A 20,617-nucleotide genomic window follows, 5' to 3' on the forward strand; every position below is an offset into this window, starting at 1 on the left:
CAGTGGTTCTCAACCTTCCTCATGCCGGGACCCTTTAATACAGTTCCTTATGTTGTGGTGACCCCAATTTCATTGTTACAAATTGAACATAATTAAAGCATAGTGATTAATCACAAAAACAATATGTAATTATATGTGTGTTTTCCGATGGTCTTAGGTGACCCCTGTGAAAGGGTCGTTCGACCCCCAAAGGGGTCGCGACCCACAGGTTGAGAACCGCTGCTCTAGAGGTTAAGCCAAAGGGAGTTCCTGGGCAGACTGGCTCAGACAACTTAGTGGGAGAATCCCAAAGGCCTTTCTTTCATTCCTGAGCCTCTGGACGAGGAGGGCGGGATCTTGGTTCCAGGGTCTCAGTACCCCTTGTGCCATTTGAGCTGCTTACGCTCACCATCTCTATTAATAACCACCCTCCCTCCCCCACTGCCAGTGCTTCCCCCACGCCTGCCCAGCTCAGGTTCTCCAGTCACAGCAGCTCAGTCCTCCAAAGCTGCTGGACCCCAGGGAGAGCTGACCACCGCCCAAGCAACTGGTAAGTCTCCAACTCTATAACCAGAGGGGCTGGAGCCCATTCTGCTGACTGTTGTGTCTGTGAACGCAGAAGCGGCCCTTGATCCTGGGGTGGTTCCCTCTCCCCCGTCTGTGCTCAGCTCCCAGCTGTCCAGTTCAGGGGAGCCACAGAGAGTTGGAAGGAGAGGGTCCCTGAAGGGTGTGGGGAATAGAGATCTGGGGGGAGGCACTGGAGAAATAAGAAGGGGGGTGTAAGAGGAAAATTAGAACCTCGAGGCTGAGAGATACAGGGAGAGTCCATTTAGCAGTTCCTGGGCTCTGACCTCAGCAGACCCCACTACGTTAGTAGAACTGCAGATGTGTTGTGGGACAGGACTCAGCAGAAAACAACATTTCTGCTGGTTGCCAACATCTCTCAAGGAGGAGCTGAAGTCTGTATCTTTTCCAGCTTGTCCCCCTTCACTGCCAGAGACTATTATTATGTCCCTGTCCTCCTTCAAATTCCCACTGCTACGATATTGCTGAGTTGACATGCATCAAGGTTCAAATGTCCCCTGACCCGCCCCCCACCCCTCTCCAATTCTGGGGTCTGGGATAGGAGTGACTGAAATGGAGCAGGGAGCACTGCTGTGACCTCCCAGGCCATATTCCAGCTGGCCCAATGGAGGAGCAACAACCTCTCCTTCCTATGGAGACTGTTTTTGGCTGGATCTCAACCCTGGCAGAACATTTTTTTCTGACCCCCTGGGGGTTGGGGAAGACTGAGGAGACATCAGAGCTTGGTATGACAGCCCCAATCTGAGATCCCCATGCAAATAAAAACTTCAAACCATGCTAATGAAACCTGGGTGTTACTGCCTTCGTGTTACTTGTTTGTTTTAGCCCCTGCCTCCCAACATACACTGTGCATCTAACGCATGCACTGGCATTTTGTAAAACAGCTGCAAAGAGGTTGGGAGAAGGTAGGGGCAGGGCTACATCTATAGTTTCTGCCCTGCCTCTCAAGAGAAGAGAAGCCCTAAAGTAATGAGCTTTCACCACTTGAGGGAATTTGTTTTGTTGAAAATCTAATGAAATTTTGCTCCCTGAAGCCCTTACTATAGGCACACCCTTCCCAATCCCTGTTCATCTTTCAACTCCCTCTTCCCACCCTATCCAGGCTGAATCCTACCTCCACAATGCCGCTCTCAGGAACGCCAGCCCCCAACAAAAAGAGGAAATCCAGTAAGCTGATCATGGAACTCACTGGAGGTATGGCATATCTGCACCTGCCTAGTATGGGGCTTCTTATTAAGAGTATCTCTGGCCAAGAGTCTCAGAAATATCGTAAGGTTATATATATCTTAGGGTGAAGAGACAAGAGAAATTCAGGGGTAGGGTGGGGTGAGGGATGGTGGTAGTGGGATAGGAGAAAGTATTCAACACTAACTCTTCACCCTTCCACACTTGTAATCTGAGACAATAATACCCAGGCCATATTACCCAGAGTAGGTCCAGGACAACAGGACCCACAGGTCAGTGAGGTAGGTATGTTTAAGGAAGAAAATATATGCAATGGAGAGTGGCACAGAGTTAGGTTTCCATAAATGGTTAATCTCCTTACTTCTCTCCTCAAAGCTAGGGAGCCGGTGTACTATTTAAAATGGAAAACTGCACAGGCTGTTTGCAGCCAGAGTTCACTGAGGGGAAGAGGAGGAGGAGGAGTTAAGGCAGGAGTATACTAAGAGGTGTCCAACTCCGCACTGTGTTGGCCTTTGGGCTTTACCACAGGCTACAGCTTCCCCAGGGGCTTCCATCTGTGATGTACTTTATTTGCCCTGTAACCCCATGTCCATGTCCCCTTGACCCCATTCATTCTCTCTACTCTAGTATTTCCACTATCTCCACTCTGCAACCCAGTTCCCATGCATTCTCTCCAACTTCAAAACTAGGAAATCAAAATCCCTTACAAACTAGACAGAATCTGATCGGACGTCACAGACAGCATCTGCTCCCCTTAGCGATCTCTGCTGGGACACACACACTGAGTTATGGATGACATCTGCATTCTGAGCCCAGAAAACCCTGTTTTCCTCTTTCCCTTGCCTCTTCCTCCCCACCTCCCTAAAAGGTGGACAGGAGAGCTCGGGCCTGAACCTGGGCAAGAAGATCAGTGTCCCCAGGGATGTGATGTTGGAGGAGCTGTCACTGCTCACTAACCGGGGCTCTAAGATGTTCAAACTGCGGCAGATGCGGGTGGAGAAATTTATCTATGAAAACCACCCTGATGTCTTCTCTGACAGCTCAATGGTGAGTTCGGAACTTTACTACTCTCAAAGCCTAGTGCCCCTTCTGAAAGCTTCGTGGTAGGCCCCGCATCTCCAAAATACCGCCAACCTCCCTTTCCCAGACATTTAAAAGCCCATTAAAACCCCCAGATACAGTGAGCCCTCAACAGCTCCGGGCGGAGTTACAGCCCACCTCTGGAAACTCAGTCTCCATCTTAGAGCTAGTGAAGGTGGGTGGGGAGTACCACACCCTCAGGGAGAAAATTCCTTTCCAGTATGGGTAAGTGTTAAAGATAGGGTTGCCAGATAAAACACAGGAAGCCCAGTCCTGCGTTTTAAAGTTGAGATACACACAGATAATTTTTTAGTAAAGTATGTCCCATTCAATATTTTGACATAAAAATAAAAAAAAATTTTAAATACCAAGACACAAACTAAAATTTTAGGTACAAAATAAATACTTTTTAGTATAAATATGTCCCAGAAACTATTTGGGACATAAAAATTAAAAACTTTTTTTAATCCTCTCCCGAGGATATTTTTCCATTGATTTTTACAGAGAGGGGAAGAAGAGAGAGGGAAAGACAGAGAGAAACATTGATGTGAGAGATACACATTGATTGGTTGCCTCCTGCACACACCCTGACCAGGGCCTGGGCTGGGGAGGAGCCTGCAACTGAGGTACGTGCCCTTGACCAGAATCGAACCTGGGAGCCCTAGGTACGGACCTAGGCTGACTATCCGCTGAGCCAAACTGGCTAGGGCTAAAAATTAAATTTAAAATATAGGGCACTCATTTAAATTTGAATTTCAGATGTACAACGGATACTCTCATATATAAATATGTCCCATGCAATATTTGTGGCATATTTATACTAAAAAAGTATTTGTTGTGTGTCTGAGATTCAAATTTAACTAGTGTCCTGTAATCTCATTTGCTAAATCTGGCAATCCTATAAAGAGTTAAATGAATTTTTATAGCCATCTCCTTCTTGAGCCATTCTTTTATCTAAGGACCCCAGATGTGGGGACTGACACTATCCTTGAAGATCCTACGTTCCCTAGTCAGGATTCTTCAAAGAAATAGAAGTAGGGATTGAAGAGAGGCCAGGCACAAGATGTTATAGCTGAGGAGGGCATCGTCTCCATTTCCCTTTCACCCCCTCTAACTCCCCTGGGTAGTCAGGGGGGAGTGGAAATAGATGCATACATGGGGCCAGGGGCAGAAGTGTCTGTCACTGGCCTTTATGGAGAAGCAGAGTAAAAATGCTGAGCCAGTTATATCTAACTTTAGGAGACCAAAAGCCCTCCTTCCTGCCTGGGTCTGGTTACACTGGGTGGAGCAAGGGGATGTGCACAATGGGTGGCCAGTAGAGCCTCCTGAAGGAGTTGGTGGGTTATTTTTAGGCTTTGGGGTGAATCCAGTTTTGCTCTTTTGGTCACCCTTCCCCCTCCCCACTATAGTTTCACTGTCAAGAAGTCCTGGTCCAACAGGCACCTAGAGGAGAGAGGGAGAGAAAGAGAAAAAGAGAGAAAAGAGTTCTGTCTGTTAGACAAGATGAGGAGGGGGCTGGACAAAGACCTCTGTAGTTCTTCAAATGAAGGCTGGGTTCTCCATGCCAAAGCTTTATCTCAAATTCTAGTTGAGCCGAAGTCTTGGTCCTCTTTGCTTTGGTAAGAATGGGAAGGAGGGGTGTGGAGAATGAGTTGTCGCCATCCTAAGGTATTATTAGGGGAACTGAGCCAATGGGGCCCTGCCCCTTAAGGAGAGTTTAATTCCTCATAGTTAAGCTACCCACTATTCATCTATTGGCGGGGAGAATCTTAGAGGATTCAGTGTCTCCTGGTTGGCCATTGTTTCTGATCAAATCTTCCTTGCTATGCATACCTGTGTCTTTGTATGTGCTCCATACCTATTGCTAACCTTCCCTTCACTTTGTCCTTTTCTTTCAGGATCACTTCCAGAAGTTCCTTCCTACAGTGGGGGGACAGCTGGGTACAGCTGGTCAAGGATTCTCCTATGGCAAGGGCAGCAGTGGAGGCGAGGCAATGGGAAGTGGCTCTGCTGGACAGCATGGCTCTGACCAACAGCACCATCAGGGCCCTGGATCTGGATCTGGGGGTGCAGGTGGTCCAGGGGCCCAGACTGGCAGAGGAGGAGCTGCTGGAACAGCAGGGGTTGGCGATACAGGAACAGGCAAGTATCCTCCCCCAAGAGTAATGTGTCTGGTTCCTAGAGCAGTGATATCCCTAGGAATGAGGCCTAGATTGGGTGTAGGGAGCAGGGGAGGCCTGAGATATCTTAATGGACTCTCTGGGTCCAGGAGAATAAAGAGATGTGTCAATTTCATTCACCTTTCGGGCTTTTCAGTTGAAGTCACAGATCTGACCCCAGGCTATCATTATTCCACAAACCTTACACAATTACCAGGAGGATGTTATACCTTTGGTCTCTGGCTCCAGCAACTTCCCTTGCACAGGGGTGTGAGACTAACTTCCCTTGGCTACTAACTGCTATTATTTGACTTCCTTTTCTTTCCATTGCTGCTAGGAGACCAGGCAGGTGGAGAAGGAAAACATATCACTGTGTTCAAGACCTATATTTCCCCATGGGAGAGAGCCATGGGAGTTGACCCCCAGCAAAAAGTGGAACTTGGCATTGACCTGTTGGCCTATGGGGCCAAAGCTGAACTCCCCCAATATAAGTCCTTCAACAGGTAGGAGTGATGGGGAAGGAACCAGATGCACCCCAGTGTGTGGCAATGTGTCCTTAGTTGGGATGAAGACTTGGGTTCAAATGTTTCAGGAGGCAAGAGAGGAATATGGGGGATCTAATTGAAGGTCTTCGCTCTTTTTGCCCTAGCTCAGAGAAACAGCAAACTATGATTAAAAAAAAAAAAATTGCTGGGAGGCAGGATTTGAATTTTAGTTCATAGGCCATTTATTAGCTGTGTGGGCATGGGAAAGTCACCCTACTTCTGGCCTTGGTTGCTTTAACTATAAATACTATATTATACATTTAAAGTCCTAATGAGGCTCCCTTTACTCAAAGTTAGGTTCCATTACTGTTCCTGCAGTAGGATTCTGGTCCTTTATACCCTACTTTAGTAAAGCTTAACTGTTCTTTTGAAATTGGGCTTCTCTAGACCATGCACAGTAGATCTGTGTGAAAGCAGGATAGGGAAGTGTTAGAAAAGTGCTTTTTCATTTGGTCCTAAGGAGACTGGATTTCCCAGGAAATGTTCATTCCTCTCACCCAGACTATACACTATCCACTGGAGTCAGGGTAGGGATTCTATGTTGAAATTTAAGGTGGTCTCAGACAGTTGGGTCTATAATGTTTGGGGTTACTTTCTCTAAAATGCTGGGAAACCAGGAAAGGGGATGGGAATGCTAATGGAGAACAATAGGCGTGCAGAAGCAATCTGCAACTAAAATTCACAGACTTTCCTATCTTAAAAACAGAGTAACATCTCACTGATAAAACTCTGTCCCTTTTATTCTGGTTTTTAATGAAATAATATATCCCTTTTTCAGGACAGCAATGCCTTATGGTGGATATGAGAAGGCATCCAAACGCATGACCTTCCAGATGCCCAAGTTTGACCTGGGGCCCCTGCTGAGTGAACCCTTGGTCCTCTACAACCAGAGCCTCTCCAACAGGCCTTCTTTCAATCGAACCCCTATTCCCTGGCTGAGCTCCGGGGAGCCTGTAGACTACAATGTGGATATCGGCATCCCCTTGGATGGAGAAACAGAGGAGCTGTGAGGTGTTTCCTCCTCTACTTTGCATCAAGTTTCCCCTCTCTGACTCCAACTTGGAGAGGGAATGCTGAGCAGGATACCCCACCCTCATTCCTTTTGGGAATGGAGGGAAAAGGAGGGATAAATCTGCCATTCCATCCTTCACTCTGAGTTCCCACTCCGAGCATCCTTCCTCACCAACTCAGAGCTCTCTTTCCACCTGCTCTGTATGGAAACCTGCTCTTTTATGGAATTTGCTCTGCCACCGGTAACAGTCAATAAACGTCAAGGAAACGCACTAATTTTTCCTCTGATATTTGAGGGCAGATGAAAACAATGCAAAGAGACTAATTAAAGTCAAATACTGAACATTCACTATTTAAATTTCAAGACCAAATCTGAGCTCTGGTTCCTTACACACCTACACCCACACTCATGAAACCACATTCATAGATGTATACGGAAACATACTTATTTAATAGTACATAAGGCAAATAATGTACAAACACATGTGCCAGCCTACATGTGGGCACAGCTAAGAAGCTACTTTATGCTATGGTTAGGAAATAGGTGTCGGTGACCCTGCTGTTAGATTTCCTTATGTTGCTAATTAGGATTTGGGATAATAAGGATTATCCAAATATTACAGAACTAGAACATGCCACAAAGTTTCCAGATGACACCAGAGTGGGCTTAGTAATATATGTGTTAAAGGTTATAGATTCCCGAAAGGATGAGATGGAATAGGGAGTCATGTTGGAATCCAGAAGGAAGTGGGAGAGCCCTAGTCAGTCTGGCTCAGTGGCTAGAGCATCGGCCACAGACTGAAGCGTCCGGGTTTGAGTCCAGTCAAGGGCACGTACCTTGGTTGCAGGTTTCCCGGCACTGGTTGGGTGCGTACAGAAGGCAACCAATCGATGTGTCTTTCTCACATCGATGTTTCTCTCTGTCTCTCCCTCTCCCTTCCACTCTATTTAAAAAAATCAATGGAAAAATATCCTTGGGTGAGGATTAACAATAGAAGGAAGTGGGAGAAACCAGCTGTAGTTATGATATGCCTGGCTCTGAATGAACACAGCAAGAAAAGAACTAATGGTCACAGGGGCACGGCAGTGGTGTCCAGAAAGTACTATGACTGGGAAGAAACAATGAGAGCCAATAGGAATAAGTAACAGTTCGTTCATATTCTCTCTCTCTCTCTCTCTCTCTCTCTCTCTCTCTCGGCATGATTAAACAGACTTTACTTTTTTTCAATTACAGTTTACATTCAACATTATTTTGTATTAGTTCCAGGTGTACAGCATAGTGGTTAGACACTCCTATACTTCACAAAGCGCTCCCCCCAATATTTCTAGGACCCACCTGGTACCATACATAGCTATTACAATATTATTGACTATATTCCCTATTCTGTACTTTACATCCCTGTGACTATTAACATTACTCTTCTTATTGATTTCAAGCATGGGGTGTCTTTAGAATCCCAGGACTTACTACTATGTTCCATCAAGTAAGAGTGATGCAAACCAGGAAGAATAAAGAAAGGACTTAATAGGTTCTGGAAAAATAAATTCTGAGAGCTGGTTGAAATCAGCCAACTTCTCGAGCTATTAAAGATTATATTAAGTTGCTAGACTCTACTTAGACTGATTCAATTTTCATGGCCCTTGGGTCACATGACATTTACCCTGGCACTTTCCTTTACAGCCTAAATGACTTCCAGGGATTCTTTCTGTAAAGTTGTACACAAAGCTCTATTTCCGTGTGCGTTTTTCTAAGGAGAGTGTTGTTATAACTTGATTTCTCTCCAAACAGACCCTGAAACAAAAATCTGGATGCAAGCAGCTAATTTGAGAGGTGATCCCAGAATCCAAGAAGTGTAAGGGAGTGAGAAGAAAGCCAAAAAGGATGTTCTGGGCAATTAGGACTGAATCCCACTGGGGACTCAGAATGATACTATTCAAATTGTGGTCCATGTCTTAGCAGCATGATTATCTCTTGGGAGCTTGGTTAAAAGTACAAACTCAAGAATCGATGGCTTACTAAGCTCTCGAGGTGACTCCTATGTGTTAGTAAATTTTGAGAAACATTAGAGATCATACCTCAGAATTGCCCCATTGAGGGCATAGGGAACTAGAGTTTTTAGCCTCCAAATCTCATCTCTCATTGGTTGCAGATTGCTATTAGGAATGTTAACTCTGCTGGCAATTGCAGACAAAGGTGTTTGAGGTAGGAAGCTATGGGCTTGTACAAGATCTGTCTACCAAAGCTGTAGTAAACTCTGAGGTGGACTGAGGGAATATGGGTTTGACAGGATCTGGATAAGGGTCATAGCTTTCATCATATTCTCAGGTTTACTAATTCACAGGGAGCCCAGGTTGGTTGTGAAACTATTTCCTTAGTAGAAAAGTCTACTTGAAAGTGAAATTATTGCAATGGTGGTCTAATGCCTTAAAGTGCACACTTGTACAAGATCCAGCCAGAAATCCAGTCAAATCCTTAAGCTTTGCCATCCATGTGCTTGGAAATTACTCTTCTGTTAAAACCACCTTTCTTCACAAATGTTTCATACATTTGAATGCCACAGTTCACAGATGTCACCCGTTGGCAGCAGAACTGTCTATACTGTTCATACACATCTTCTGTTTGCCATCACTTGGTTTAAAACTCAGGAGCGTTTTCAATTCAGGAGCTCAAGAGAGTTCCCTTTTAGATATGAGCTTGTGCTCTCCCGTGGGTCCTAGTCCCCACTCCTACCTATTGTTTTACACCAGGCCATCTTCTATTGTAACTTCCTAGCCTTTGCAGCCATTGGAGTGAGCACCTTCAAGGGATTCTTTTACATAAACCACACGCCCATAACACTGTGCCCCTAAAATCACCCAGAGAGCAGCTCATTCTCTAGATGAGGGTCTGGAGCTTTGCTGTCTAATATTATTGTCACCAGCCATTAATTATCTAATTAATAATTAAGATGTTGATTACATGCTGAAATATTTTGAATATGTTGGGTTAAAAATAATTTCCTATGTATTACTTTAAAAAATGTAGCTATAATGCCCCAGCCGGTTTGGTTCAGTAGATAGAGCATCGGCCTGCGGACTGAAGGGTCCCAGGTTTGATTCCAGTCAAGGGCACAAGCCTGGGTTGCAGGCTCGATCCCCAGCAGGGAATGTGCAGGAGGCGGCCGATCAGTGATTCTCTCTCATCATTGATGTTTCTAACCCTCTCCCTTCTTCTCTAAAATCAATAAAAATATATTTTTAAGAAATGTAGCTATTAGAGGTTTTAAATTGCACAATATATGTCTACTGGCTAGCACTGGTCTAGACCATGAGAGCTATTCAGGAGCTTTAAGAGAAAAAAATGAATTCTCCATTTATTATTTCTATTTCCTTATTATTCCCCTCCGTTTTATTCTTCCTTGTTGGCCAACGTTAGGTTCACCCTCTGTTCCCAGATGCTGCTCGGTCTGCATTTAAAGTTGTCTGAGCAGAGAGACAACGCCCTGCAACTAAGCGTTGAGTCACGCAGTAAGGATGTGTCCACCGGGCAGCCAGCAACCAGGGCAAAGTTGAAACCACACAACAATGCGGTCCCCTTCCGCATTCAAACCTCCGCGTTTCCGTCCCATTAAATAACACACACGTTTATTCCCTATTTTGGTCGGGCTAACTGATGGGGGTGTGGCCCTCGTGGGTAAACATAAACATTTCTGTGGCACCAAACACCGTTTGCAAACCTGCGCAGGGGAACAGCGGATGGAAACTTCCTGAAGGAAGGACACGAGGAGATGGATGGGACGGTCGGTTTCTGCCCGGCTCGTCCCCGCTCTACAGCGGCCTGCAGAAGGAAACTTCAGCTAAAGGCGACGCTGCTCCAAGTGCGAGGCCCTTGGGAAAGCTATCCCGGGGTGGGGGCTCCCTATACTAACGCCCCGCAGCCCAGACCCTCCTGCCTGCGATCGTTCCCCGACTTTCCCGCCAGCTCAAGGCTCTCCCTCGCTCTCGCCCACCTTCAGACCCTGGCACGCCATCCCTGAAACGGCTCGCGGCCGCCATTTTACAGGAACTATCGCGAGACCTACTCAGCGGCCCGGAGTCTGACTCATTTACTTTCCTGCGAGAGGCTCCTCGCGGTGGTTCTCGCCGTCGTGGCGGGAAGTGTCGCGAGAGCTGGTTGCCTTGGCTCCCTGTAGCTATAGCAGCCGCGGCGGTTCAGGATGCGGCGGCAGGAGCTGTGAGTGCGACACCCTCAGGGGGGCGGGGCTGGAGGTAATGGGGCGCAGGGGGGACAGAGCTTGGGGGGCGATGAGGGAGGTCGGGTCGCGGGAGGAGTGGACGCGAGTGTGACGTTCAGGGAAGGATCCGGGTCCAGTGGGTCCAGGGACCGGGCGCCGGTCCGCACTAGGGCACACGGGGAGGGCTGATCCCTGGGAAGTCCAGAGGGAGGGACCGGGGTGTAGTAGGGTTCAAGGAGCAGGGACCAGAGCGTGAACGCTTGTGTGTGGCGGGAGTAGCACGGTTCCGGGGACTGAGAACTGGACCCAGGGACCGGACTCCATTGAGGAATCAGTGGGCAGAACTGGGGTACAGCCCGGAGGAGGGTATGTTGAATGGGAGTATAGAGGTTGGGCCCGTTTTGCTTTGCCCTGGCGTGTGTGTGTGTGTGTGTGTAACGCGCCAGGACCGAGGTCCTAAATGGCTTGGCGGGAATGGTGGCGTCCCGGACCTCTCCGTCCCCCCGCCCCTTCCACAGAAATTCCCGCGGACTCTGAGATGTGAAAGGAGGCGAGCTAGTATGTAGTCTGTAGAGAGACTGCGTGGGCTAATGAATGATTGCTGCTCCCAAATAAAGTGTGGAGTGGGATCCGGAGATAGATTTTTGAGAAAAAAAGAAAAAAACTCAGATGTTCTTCTTTTAGAGCGTACCGAGTTGGAAGAAGAGGGTGTGTGCTAAGATCACCTTTCTTCCCAGATTCATTCAAGTGTAGGATCCTTTACGGCGCATTTATTAAATTATTTATGCAGTGCAAAAGCAGGTTAGATGATACAGTGAAAGAATGTGCAGTACGACACGGAAGCCTTCCACGAAGGTAATTGAAAAACTCCGAACAGTGCTTTTATTGCCGCAGCACCAGGCTGAACGCTGGGGATAGTTTTAGTTACTTGGCTATAAAACCTAGTGTTCCCTAAGTGTGCGTATTCAGGTTATGTGCCTTTTAAGAAATGGGTGAGATTTTTATCTTAGAAGACTGCACATGTTTTGAATATCTGTCAAAGGACTCTCCCAGGAGTGAAAAGAATGGAGAGGGCAAAACATTAGTCTCTGAGTCTCCAGGACTGTTTTCTGGAAACAGGTTTGCACTGCTTTTCTGGTTAACTTGTATTTCTAGTGAAAACAATGAAGTCTAATGAAGTCACAAAGATGATTTCAATCTACAGATACAGCTTTCTGATATTTTTACTCACTATCTTTTGTAGGTATAAAGTTGCAAGGGATAACCTCTCTTTTGATGATGTAACTGGATTTTTCCACGTTGAGGTTGACAAATTCATTAATTAGAATGATGGCTTTTAAATCCTAGAGCTAGCCTCGATGTGGCTAGTCATTGAACCTATTTATTTGATATGTGTTAGACTAAAACTTTTAATTTGTAGTGTTAGTAGCTAAACTTTAAAGTGCTTTTCTGAGGCAAGAGAAAGCTTATGTGGTTGGGTCCAAAAGATTTCTACATGAATCCATTAACAAGCTTTACTGGGTTCTTTTTATGTGTCGAGTACTGTGTATAAGGCATTGCAAGGTGGGGCATGGAGTGGAGATTAATTCATTTATCCATTCCACAAACATTTATTGAGACCTGTTTTGTGTTTGATTACTAAACCTTCAGGATTCAATGCAAGTAATCCTTGCTCCCTGTCTTGAAATTGTCCAGAGCCTAGGAAGGGAGAGTGACAGAGAAACAAATAATTACAATGTAATAAAGCACAATATATGAACACAGACTCTTGAAACAAGTTTTGGCCCTGAGGAGTTTACATAGTAGTTGACAAGACTAAAAAGAAAGAAAGAATTTAGAACATTATAAAATATTAAAGCAAATTCTAAACTGTATGCTATATCATAAAATATATTACATTTCCTGCAACCTTATTGTTATTAATTCTAGGAGTTTTTAAAATAGATTTCTTGGGATTTTCCATGTAGACAAACATATCATTTGCAAATAGAGATAGTTATATTTCTCCCTTTCCAATCTGTATGCCTTTTATTTCTCTTTCTTGCCTATTACAGTGCTTAGAACTTCCAATATTGTGGTTGAATAGAATAGTGAGAGCAGACATCCTTGCTTTGTTCCTTACCTTTGGGAGGGAGAGGGGGGGCAATACATTTAGTATATCACCATTAAGTGTAATATTAGCTTAGGTTTTTGTGTAGATGCCTTTTATCAAGTTGTAACCATATATTTTAAAAATTTCAGTTGAAATGGTAATTTTTCTGCAATGATTTTTCAGATTCTCTAACCTAGTATTCACTCTCCATGTTTCCTGCTTATTCTACTATTATTGAGCTCTTTATTCAGTTGCAACATCCTTCGCTCTCCTTCTCAGACACATACACCCTCTAGGCTATGAAGGGCAGTGGCTGTTTTATACATTTTTATATCACTAGCTTAGTACAATATGCCTGGCAGTATTGAATTGTTTGGTTAAATGAAAGAGTCAGTGAATGAATAATTGAACAAAAGAATGAGAAATTATCTCTCACAGGGCTTAAGATAGTTTTAGTGATAAGAGTGAGTTTTGGAGTCAGACAGAATTAAAATCTCAGCCCTTCAATGTAATACTGTATTGGGAAAGTTGAGCAAATTACTAAATATTTCTCAACCTCAGCTCCCTTATCTATTAAATTAGGATTATACTACTGGAACAAATTAGGTGAAATAATAGATGTTAATTCTTAGCACAGTAGCTATCATGTAGTAGGCATTCAAATTTTAGTTTTATTTTTTCTTTATTCAACTGTTTTAAATAATAAATGATAGTGATTTAAAAATACTGTGAACTGTATATAGTTATTTCAAATATTGTTCATGTTTGTGTTAAAATAGTCAAACTAATATAGATTATGCTGGTTTAAGGGGAAATATGGAGACATAAGAAAATTGTATGGAAAAAGTTTGAATGTTTTGTTGAGCAATACCTTGTGCCAACCACTGTGTTACAATGCTTCGCATGAAATAACCCATTTAATCCATACAACAACCCAATGAAGCACACTTCTTCCTTTGAAGGATTATTTCTTAGTTTTTTAATTATAGTTTTCTCATCTCCACCCTTTCTGAGTAAGCCTTAGGAATGGGGCTTATACAATTTAATGCAGATTTCAAACTTTGTAAAGCAGATAACAAATAATAACTATTTTATTTCTAAGCTACCATTCTTAATATTTGGGGACTATTATTTAGGCTAAGCATTTTTCCCGCAGCAAAACTTAGTGATAATATTTACTTTCTACTTCTCTAGGAGTACATTAGCTGCTGCCAGTATATTAGGTTCTTCATTTGTATGAAACTGATCAGAGTAATGAATTTGCCTATTGCCTATAGCACACGAGTCTTTCTCAACAAATAATGTTTGACTCGATTTTTCAAAGAGGAGAAAAGCAGCAGAATGTTTGAAACTGAATTTAGAGTTTTTCTTACTTAATATCTAATGTTGATCAGGCTAAGCAAGAACTGTTTTGATTAGTTCTCTGTATTTTTAAAATTGTGGTAAAATACACAACATAAAAGTTACCACCTTAGTCATTTTTTAAAAATATATTTTTAAATTGATTTTAGAGAGGAAGGGAAGGGAGAGAGAGATAGAAACAGCAATGATGAGAGAGAATCATTCATCAGTTGCCTCCTGCACGCCCTATACTGGGGATCAAGCCCGCAAACGACATATGCCCTGACTGGGAATCGAATCTCGACCTCCTGGTTCATAGGTTGATGCTCAGTCGCTGAGCTACACTGGCTGGGCACCATTTAAAAAATATATATATATCTTTTTTGATTTCAGAGAGGAAGGGAGAGGGAAAGAGATAGAAACATCAATGATGAGAGAATCATTGATTGGTTGCCTCTTGCACATCCCCCACTGAGGATAAAGCCCACAACCCAGGCATGTGCCCTTGGCTGGAATCGAACCTGGGACCCTTCAGTCCGCAGGCTGACGCTCTATCCACCAAGCCAAACCAGCTAGGGTAGGGCTGGGCACCATTTTTAAATGTGCAGTTCAGTAATATTAAATACATTCACGTTGTACAGTTTTTATCTTGCAAAACTGAAATTCTATACCCATTAAAAAATGCTCCCTACTCCTCTCCCCCGAGTCACTGGCAACCACCATCCTACTGTCTGTCTCTGAATGTGACTATTCTAGGTATCTGATATAAATGGAATCATAGAGTGTCCTTTTGTGCATGGCTTATTTTATTTAGCATAATGTCCTCCAGGTTCATCCATGTTTTAGTATGTGTCATAATTTCTTTCCTTTTTAAGGCTGAATAATATTTCACTGTACACACACACATATCACATTTTGCTTATCCATTCACTTGGATTGCTTCCATCTTCTAGCTGTTATAAATAATGCTGCTAGGAACACGGGTGTACACTGATCTCTTTGATACCCTGCTTTCAATTCTTTTGGATATATAACCAGAGTGGAATTGCTGGATCTTATTTTAAATTTTTGAGGCATTGCTATACCATTTCCCATAGTGGCTAACCCATTTTACATTCCCACTAGCAGTATACAAGTGTTTCAATTTCTCCACATCCTCATCAACAATTGTTATTTTCTATTGGATATAAGATAGTATCTCATTGTGGTTTTGATTTGTATTTCCCTAATGACTTGTGATGCTGAGCATCTTTACATGTGCTTATCGGCCATTTGTATATCTTCTTTGGAGAAACATCGATGTAAGAGAGACACATCAATTGGTTGCCTCCTGCACATACCCCAACCAGGGCTGGGGATCTAGTCTGCAATAGATGTACATGCCTTTGTCTGGAATTGAACCCACAACCTTTCAGTCCCTGGTCCGACGCTCTATCCATTGAGCCAAACTGGCCAGGGCCCTTTGTGCACTTTTGAATTGATTGATGGTAAGTTGTTGGAATTCTTTATATGTTCTGGATATTAACTCCTTATCAGACAAATTATTGATAAATATTTTCTCCCATTCTGTGAGTTGCCTTCTCACTCTGTTGGTTGTGTCTTTGATGCACAGTTCTCTCTTTTTTAAAAATTTTATTATTATTTAAGACATTTAAAAAGAATAATACAGTAAGCTTTCTTATATTCATTATCCAGGAAACTAAACATTACTAAATTAGTTGAAAGCTCTTACATTTCCCCTTCTTCTTCTTTTTTTTTAATCCTCACCTGAGGATATGTTTGATTTTTTTAGAGAAAGGAAGGGAGAGAGAGAGAAACATTAACATGAGAGAGAAAATCCATCAGTTGTCTTCTGTACGTGCTCCAACAGGGGACTGAACCTGAAACCTAGGTATGTGCCTTGACCGGGAATCAAACCCAAAGTCTTTTTTAAAATTTATATTTAATATATTTTATTGATTTTTTACAGAGAGGAAGGGAGAGGGATAGAGAGTTAGAAACATCGATCAGCTGCCTCCTGCACACGCCCCACTGGGGATGGGCCCGCAACCATCGATCAGCTGCCTCCTGCACACCCCCCACTGGGGATGGGCCCGCAACCAAGCTACATGCCCTTGACCGGGATCGAACCTGGGACCCTTGAGTCCGCAGGCCGACGCTCTATCCACTGAGCCAAACCAGTTAGGGCTAACCCACAGTCTTTTTGTTCACAGGATGATGCTCTAGCCAACTGAGCCACCTGGCGAAGGCAGGTTTCCCCCTTTTTTTTTTTTAATCCTCACCTGAGAATATTTTTTCCATTGAATTTTTTTTTTTAGAGAGAGTAGAGAGGAGGAGGAGAGAGAGAGAAAAAGAGAGAGAGAGAGAGAGAGAGAGAGAGAGAGAGAAAGAGAGAGAGAGAGACATCGATGTGAGAGAGACACATTAATTGGTTGCCTCACAACCATGGTACATGCCCTTGACCAGGGATCAAATTCATGACTCATGACCCTTTGGTCTGTGGGCCAGCACTCTAACCACTGAGCAAAACCAGCCAGGGAAGGTTTCCCCTTCTTGATTGCAAGTCCCTTGCCATCTCTCAAAGAAAACCACTAATGAATCTGATGTTTCTCTGGCTAGTTTATACTCCTTAGTCCAGCGGTCGCCAACTGGTGGTCCGCTGACCACTGGTGGTCCATGAGGTCTGAAAGGTTGGCGACCGCTGGTTAAGGAAACCTTTGGAGCAGCGATCTCCAACCGGTGGTTGGCGGAGAAGCTTATCATGAAAGAAGTAAAAACACCACAGAATTTATTTTAGTTTAAAACTCAGATCAGCACCCTATCAGAGATGGTTGTATATAATAGGTGCACAAAAATACTTGTCAGCACCCTATCAGAGATGGTTGTATATAATAGGTGCACAAAAATACTTGTTGAATGACTGTTTGGTAGTCTGCATATCTTTTGGATTAGGATTATTATGTGCTTTACCAATAAATAGACCACTATGGCAGAGTAAATGTTTCCTTAGAAGTAGTGAAACTGAGGCAAACTTGAGTTTGCAGGAGTTAGCTCTAACTACATACGGCACATTTAGCTGGCTGAGTTAATTGAGACTTATAGACAGGACAAACAGAATAAGAGAGATGGGGAAGCATTATGTTCCTGGTTCAGGAAAATGAGATGTAAATTCTAAAAAAGGGGATGATTCTGGTGAGGTCTGACTCTGGGCAAGACCTTTTGGAACAAACCGTGGGATGTTCACAGGATATTGGTGAAGAATCTGAGCTCTATTACAGCTGAAAATGAAATCCTTCTCTAGTGACGTTATAATAGAAGCAGCTGCTGCTGCTGCAGCCACTGCTGCCTGAACTTGGTGGCTGCGTGAAGTGGCTAGAGCAGGAAATGATTCTATGGCACTAGGCGTGGATAGGGAAGGACTTGTCTGGCTCTGGACAAGTGGTTGCACAGGTTGTGGGTGTCACTTTAAACATACAGAAACCTGCTTGCTGGAGGAGGAGCACCTCCCTGAGGATCAGGTGCACGTCTGAGGAATGAGCTCATCCTTCTAGCCAGACCTGCTCCAGACGCTGAGTGAATGTTTTCCTAATTGCAAGTCCTGCAGCTGGGAGAAGCAGGAAATGGTTGAAGCTTCAGGTACTTTGTGAGTAGCAAGAATATGGAAGCTATTTTGGGACTCAGAATGTGTGACTGTGAATATCGGGTTGAAGGTGACACACATGCACATTCAGTCTTTCTCTCAGTTGAGGATTGCAGTGAAGTGTGTGGTGGGTTGAGAAAAGCTTTGGTGGTTCTAACTTTATTCCAGTGATTCTTTTTGAGGTGACTTAATAATTTGTTTTCTATATTGTCTTGTTTGGTTTTGCTGCTTTGGAAAATAAGAATCTTGAGGGCTTGCCCTGTCCAGGTAGCTCAGTTGGTTAGAGTGTTGCCCGATATGTCAAGGTTGCACGTTTCATCCCTGGTCAGAGCACATAAAAGAATCAACCAATGAATGTATAAATAAGTAGAACAACAATTGATGTTTCTCTTTCTCTCTCTCTCTCTCTATCCTCTGTCTCTCTCAAAGCAATCAATCAATTAAAAAAAAAAAAGAATCCCGGGGGCTCTTTTTCAATTTCCAAGGATATTTATGGCTTTTTTTTGAGCTTTGGTTGACGGGACTTATTCCACTTTTGAAGTTCACTGTACTGAATTTCAGAGCCCTATGCATGATTCTATTTTGTTTTGTTTTGTATTAACTTACCTAAATTATTCACTTTAAGTAAGTCTCTTTTAAATGAGTTGGTTTTAAAAAGAAATATCCATTTTATTTTTTTTAAACATTTATTTTGAAGTAATTCTAGATTCACATGGAATTAGAGAGATCTGATGTATGCCTTTCCCAGTTTCCCCAGTGGTAACGTCCTGCAAAACTGAAGTGCAATATTACAACCAAGATATTGACATTGATACAGTGAAGGTAAAGAATATTTTCTTCACAGGATCTATGTTATTGCTCTTTTATAGCCATACCTATTTCTTTTGTACCTTACCCCCTCTTAACCCCTATTAACCCCTAATCGAAAAATCAATTTAAAAATAGATTTTTATTACATTTTTTTTAGAGAGAGAGAGGAAGGGAGAGGGAAAAACATCAATGTGAGAGTGAAACATTGATTGGCTGCCTCCTGTATGCCCCCTACCGGGAATAGAGCCCACAACCCAGGCATGTGCCCTGACTGGGAATAGAAACTGGCAAACTTTCCATGTGTAGGCAACGTCTGACCAACTGAGCCACATCAGCCAGGGCTTGGAAAAATCAGTTTTTAAGCGAGAAATTTTATGTGCAATCTTCAGTATTTTTAAAAAAAATATATTTTTATTGATTTCAGAGAGGGAGGGAGAGGGAAGAGAGTGATAGAAACATCAGTGATGTGAGAGAATCATTGATTAACTGCCTCCTGCAGGTCCCCTACTGGGGGTCGAGCCCACAACCCAGGCATGTGCCCTTGACTGAAATAGAACCCAGGACCCTTCAGTCTTCAGGCCAAAGCTCTATCCACTGAGCCAAACCAGCTAGGGCAGTGGTCGGCAAACTCATTAGTCAATAGAGCCAAATATCAACAGTACAACAATTGAAATTTCTTTTGAGAGCCAAATTTTTTAAACTTAAACTATATAGGTAGGTACATTGTTATTAACTTAATTAGGGTACTCCTAAGGCTTAGGAAGAGCCACACTCAAGGGGCCAAAGAGCCACAGTTTGCTGACCACGGAGCTAGGGCAATAGTAGTTTTGTATTAGAGATCTGCATGGCTTATGAAAAGAGCCCTAGACTGCAATAGGAGATTCTGGTTAATTGTAGCTCTTTGACTTGGGCAAATAATTTTAATGTCTCTGTGCTTCAGTTTCCTTATATATAAAATGGGATAGTGGTATATTAATTTTTATCTAACCTATTTATAGGATTTTTAAGAAATTATAAAGTTCTTTAGCCCAGCCAGTGTGCCTCAGTGGTTGAGCGTCAACCCATGAACCAGGAGGTCGAAGTTCGATTCCCGCTCAGGGCACATGCCGGAGTTGCGGGCTCAATCCCCAGTGTGGGGCATGCAGGAAGCAGTCGACCAATTAGTTCTTTAAAAAAATAAGTATTATGTATATACAACAAAGAATTCTTGAAGGATTATGGATTTAAAACATGAATTTTAAAATAATAAAGCTTCTAGAAAAAAATGTGAGACAATAACATCATGACCTTACGGAGAAAAAAAAGTACTATGTAGATTATTATTAGCAGCAAGAACAATAGTTTTCAAACTAGAAAGTAATTAGCAACTTGTAAACTAGAAATTGTAGCCCACTATGGTAAGACTGAACATTTAAAAATGAATTTAAGTCTTAAGGCTCAATTGAATTTCAGAGTGCTGAATTAATTAGCTAATGATCTCAGAGCCACTGTTGTTAATCATAAATCATAGAAACCAGAGAGAGGCAAATGTTCTGATGTACAAAGTGAGGAAAGTAGTTGGAAAACTACAAACCTGTGAAAATTGATATTAATTCCTGGGAAAATTCAGTTACAAATGGGCAAAATCAGTTGATATGGAGTATTAAACAAAAAGTTAGCATGGACCCTGGCTGGTGTGGCTCAGTTGGTCGAACACTGTCCTGTGCACTGAAAGGTTGCTGGTTTGATCCCTGGTCAGGGCACATACCCAGGTTGTGGGTTTGATCTCTAGTCGGGTGCTTACAGGAGGCAACTGATACCTGTTTCTCTAACATCGATGTTTCTCTCCCTATCTCTCCCTGCCTCCCCCTCTAAAAATTCAATAAAGCTAGGCCCACATGGCTCAGTGGTCGACCTAGGAACCAGGAGGTCCCAGTTCGATTCCCAGTCGGGGCACATACCCAGGTTGCGGGCTTGATCCACAGTGTGGGGCATGC

General features: G+C 43.3%; 2 protein-coding genes across 12 annotated transcripts in view; both read left to right on the forward strand.

The window, feature by feature from the left end:
• Positions 1–241: 241 nt before the first annotated feature.
• MYOZ1 (myozenin 1) lies at positions 242–6,816 on the forward strand. The gene is made up of 6 exons (XM_006090250.3): positions 242–529; positions 1,667–1,758; positions 2,618–2,796; positions 4,728–4,971; positions 5,326–5,491; positions 6,312–6,816. The coding sequence occupies exons 2-6, from the start codon at positions 1,686–1,688 to the stop codon at positions 6,541–6,543; spliced, it is 894 nt and encodes a 297-aa protein (XP_006090312.1). The 5' UTR covers positions 242–529; positions 1,667–1,685; the 3' UTR covers positions 6,544–6,816.
• A 3,360-nt stretch (positions 6,817–10,176) lies between these two features.
• Positions 10,177–20,617, forward strand: part of USP54 (ubiquitin specific peptidase 54) — a 113,183-nt gene continuing 102,742 nt past the window's right edge. For 2 of the 11 annotated variants that reach the window (XR_002829665.1, XM_023755103.1), the window contains exons 1-2: positions 10,177–10,757; positions 18,529–18,653. The gene's annotated coding sequence lies outside the window, so the exon portion shown is untranslated. Of the gene's footprint in view, positions 10,793–11,002; positions 11,125–18,528; positions 18,654–20,617 lie in introns of those variants that run through there. The other 9 variants (XR_002829664.1, XR_002829663.1, XR_002829662.1 and 6 more) reach the window with 9 other exon arrangements.

This window comes from Myotis lucifugus, unplaced genomic scaffold, assembly GCF_000147115.1.
Source record: "Myotis lucifugus unplaced genomic scaffold, Myoluc2.0 scaffold_69, whole genome shotgun sequence".
In the NCBI taxonomy this organism is placed as follows: Eukaryota; Metazoa; Chordata; class Mammalia; order Chiroptera; family Vespertilionidae; genus Myotis; species Myotis lucifugus.

Bases quoted from the DNA above. Each gene is read 5' to 3' on its own strand.
- MYOZ1 (XM_006090250.3), top strand. From the start codon at position 1,686: ATGCCGCTCTCAGGAACGCCAGCCCCCAACAAAAAGAGGAAATCCAGT. The intron at 4,972-5,325 runs GCAAGTATCCTC...CATTGCTGCTAG, and splicing joins GGTTGGCGATACAGGAACAG to GAGACCAGGCAGGTGGAGAA. The intron at 5,492-6,311 runs GTAGGAGTGATG...TCCCTTTTTCAG, and splicing joins CAATATAAGTCCTTCAACAG to GACAGCAATGCCTTATGGTG.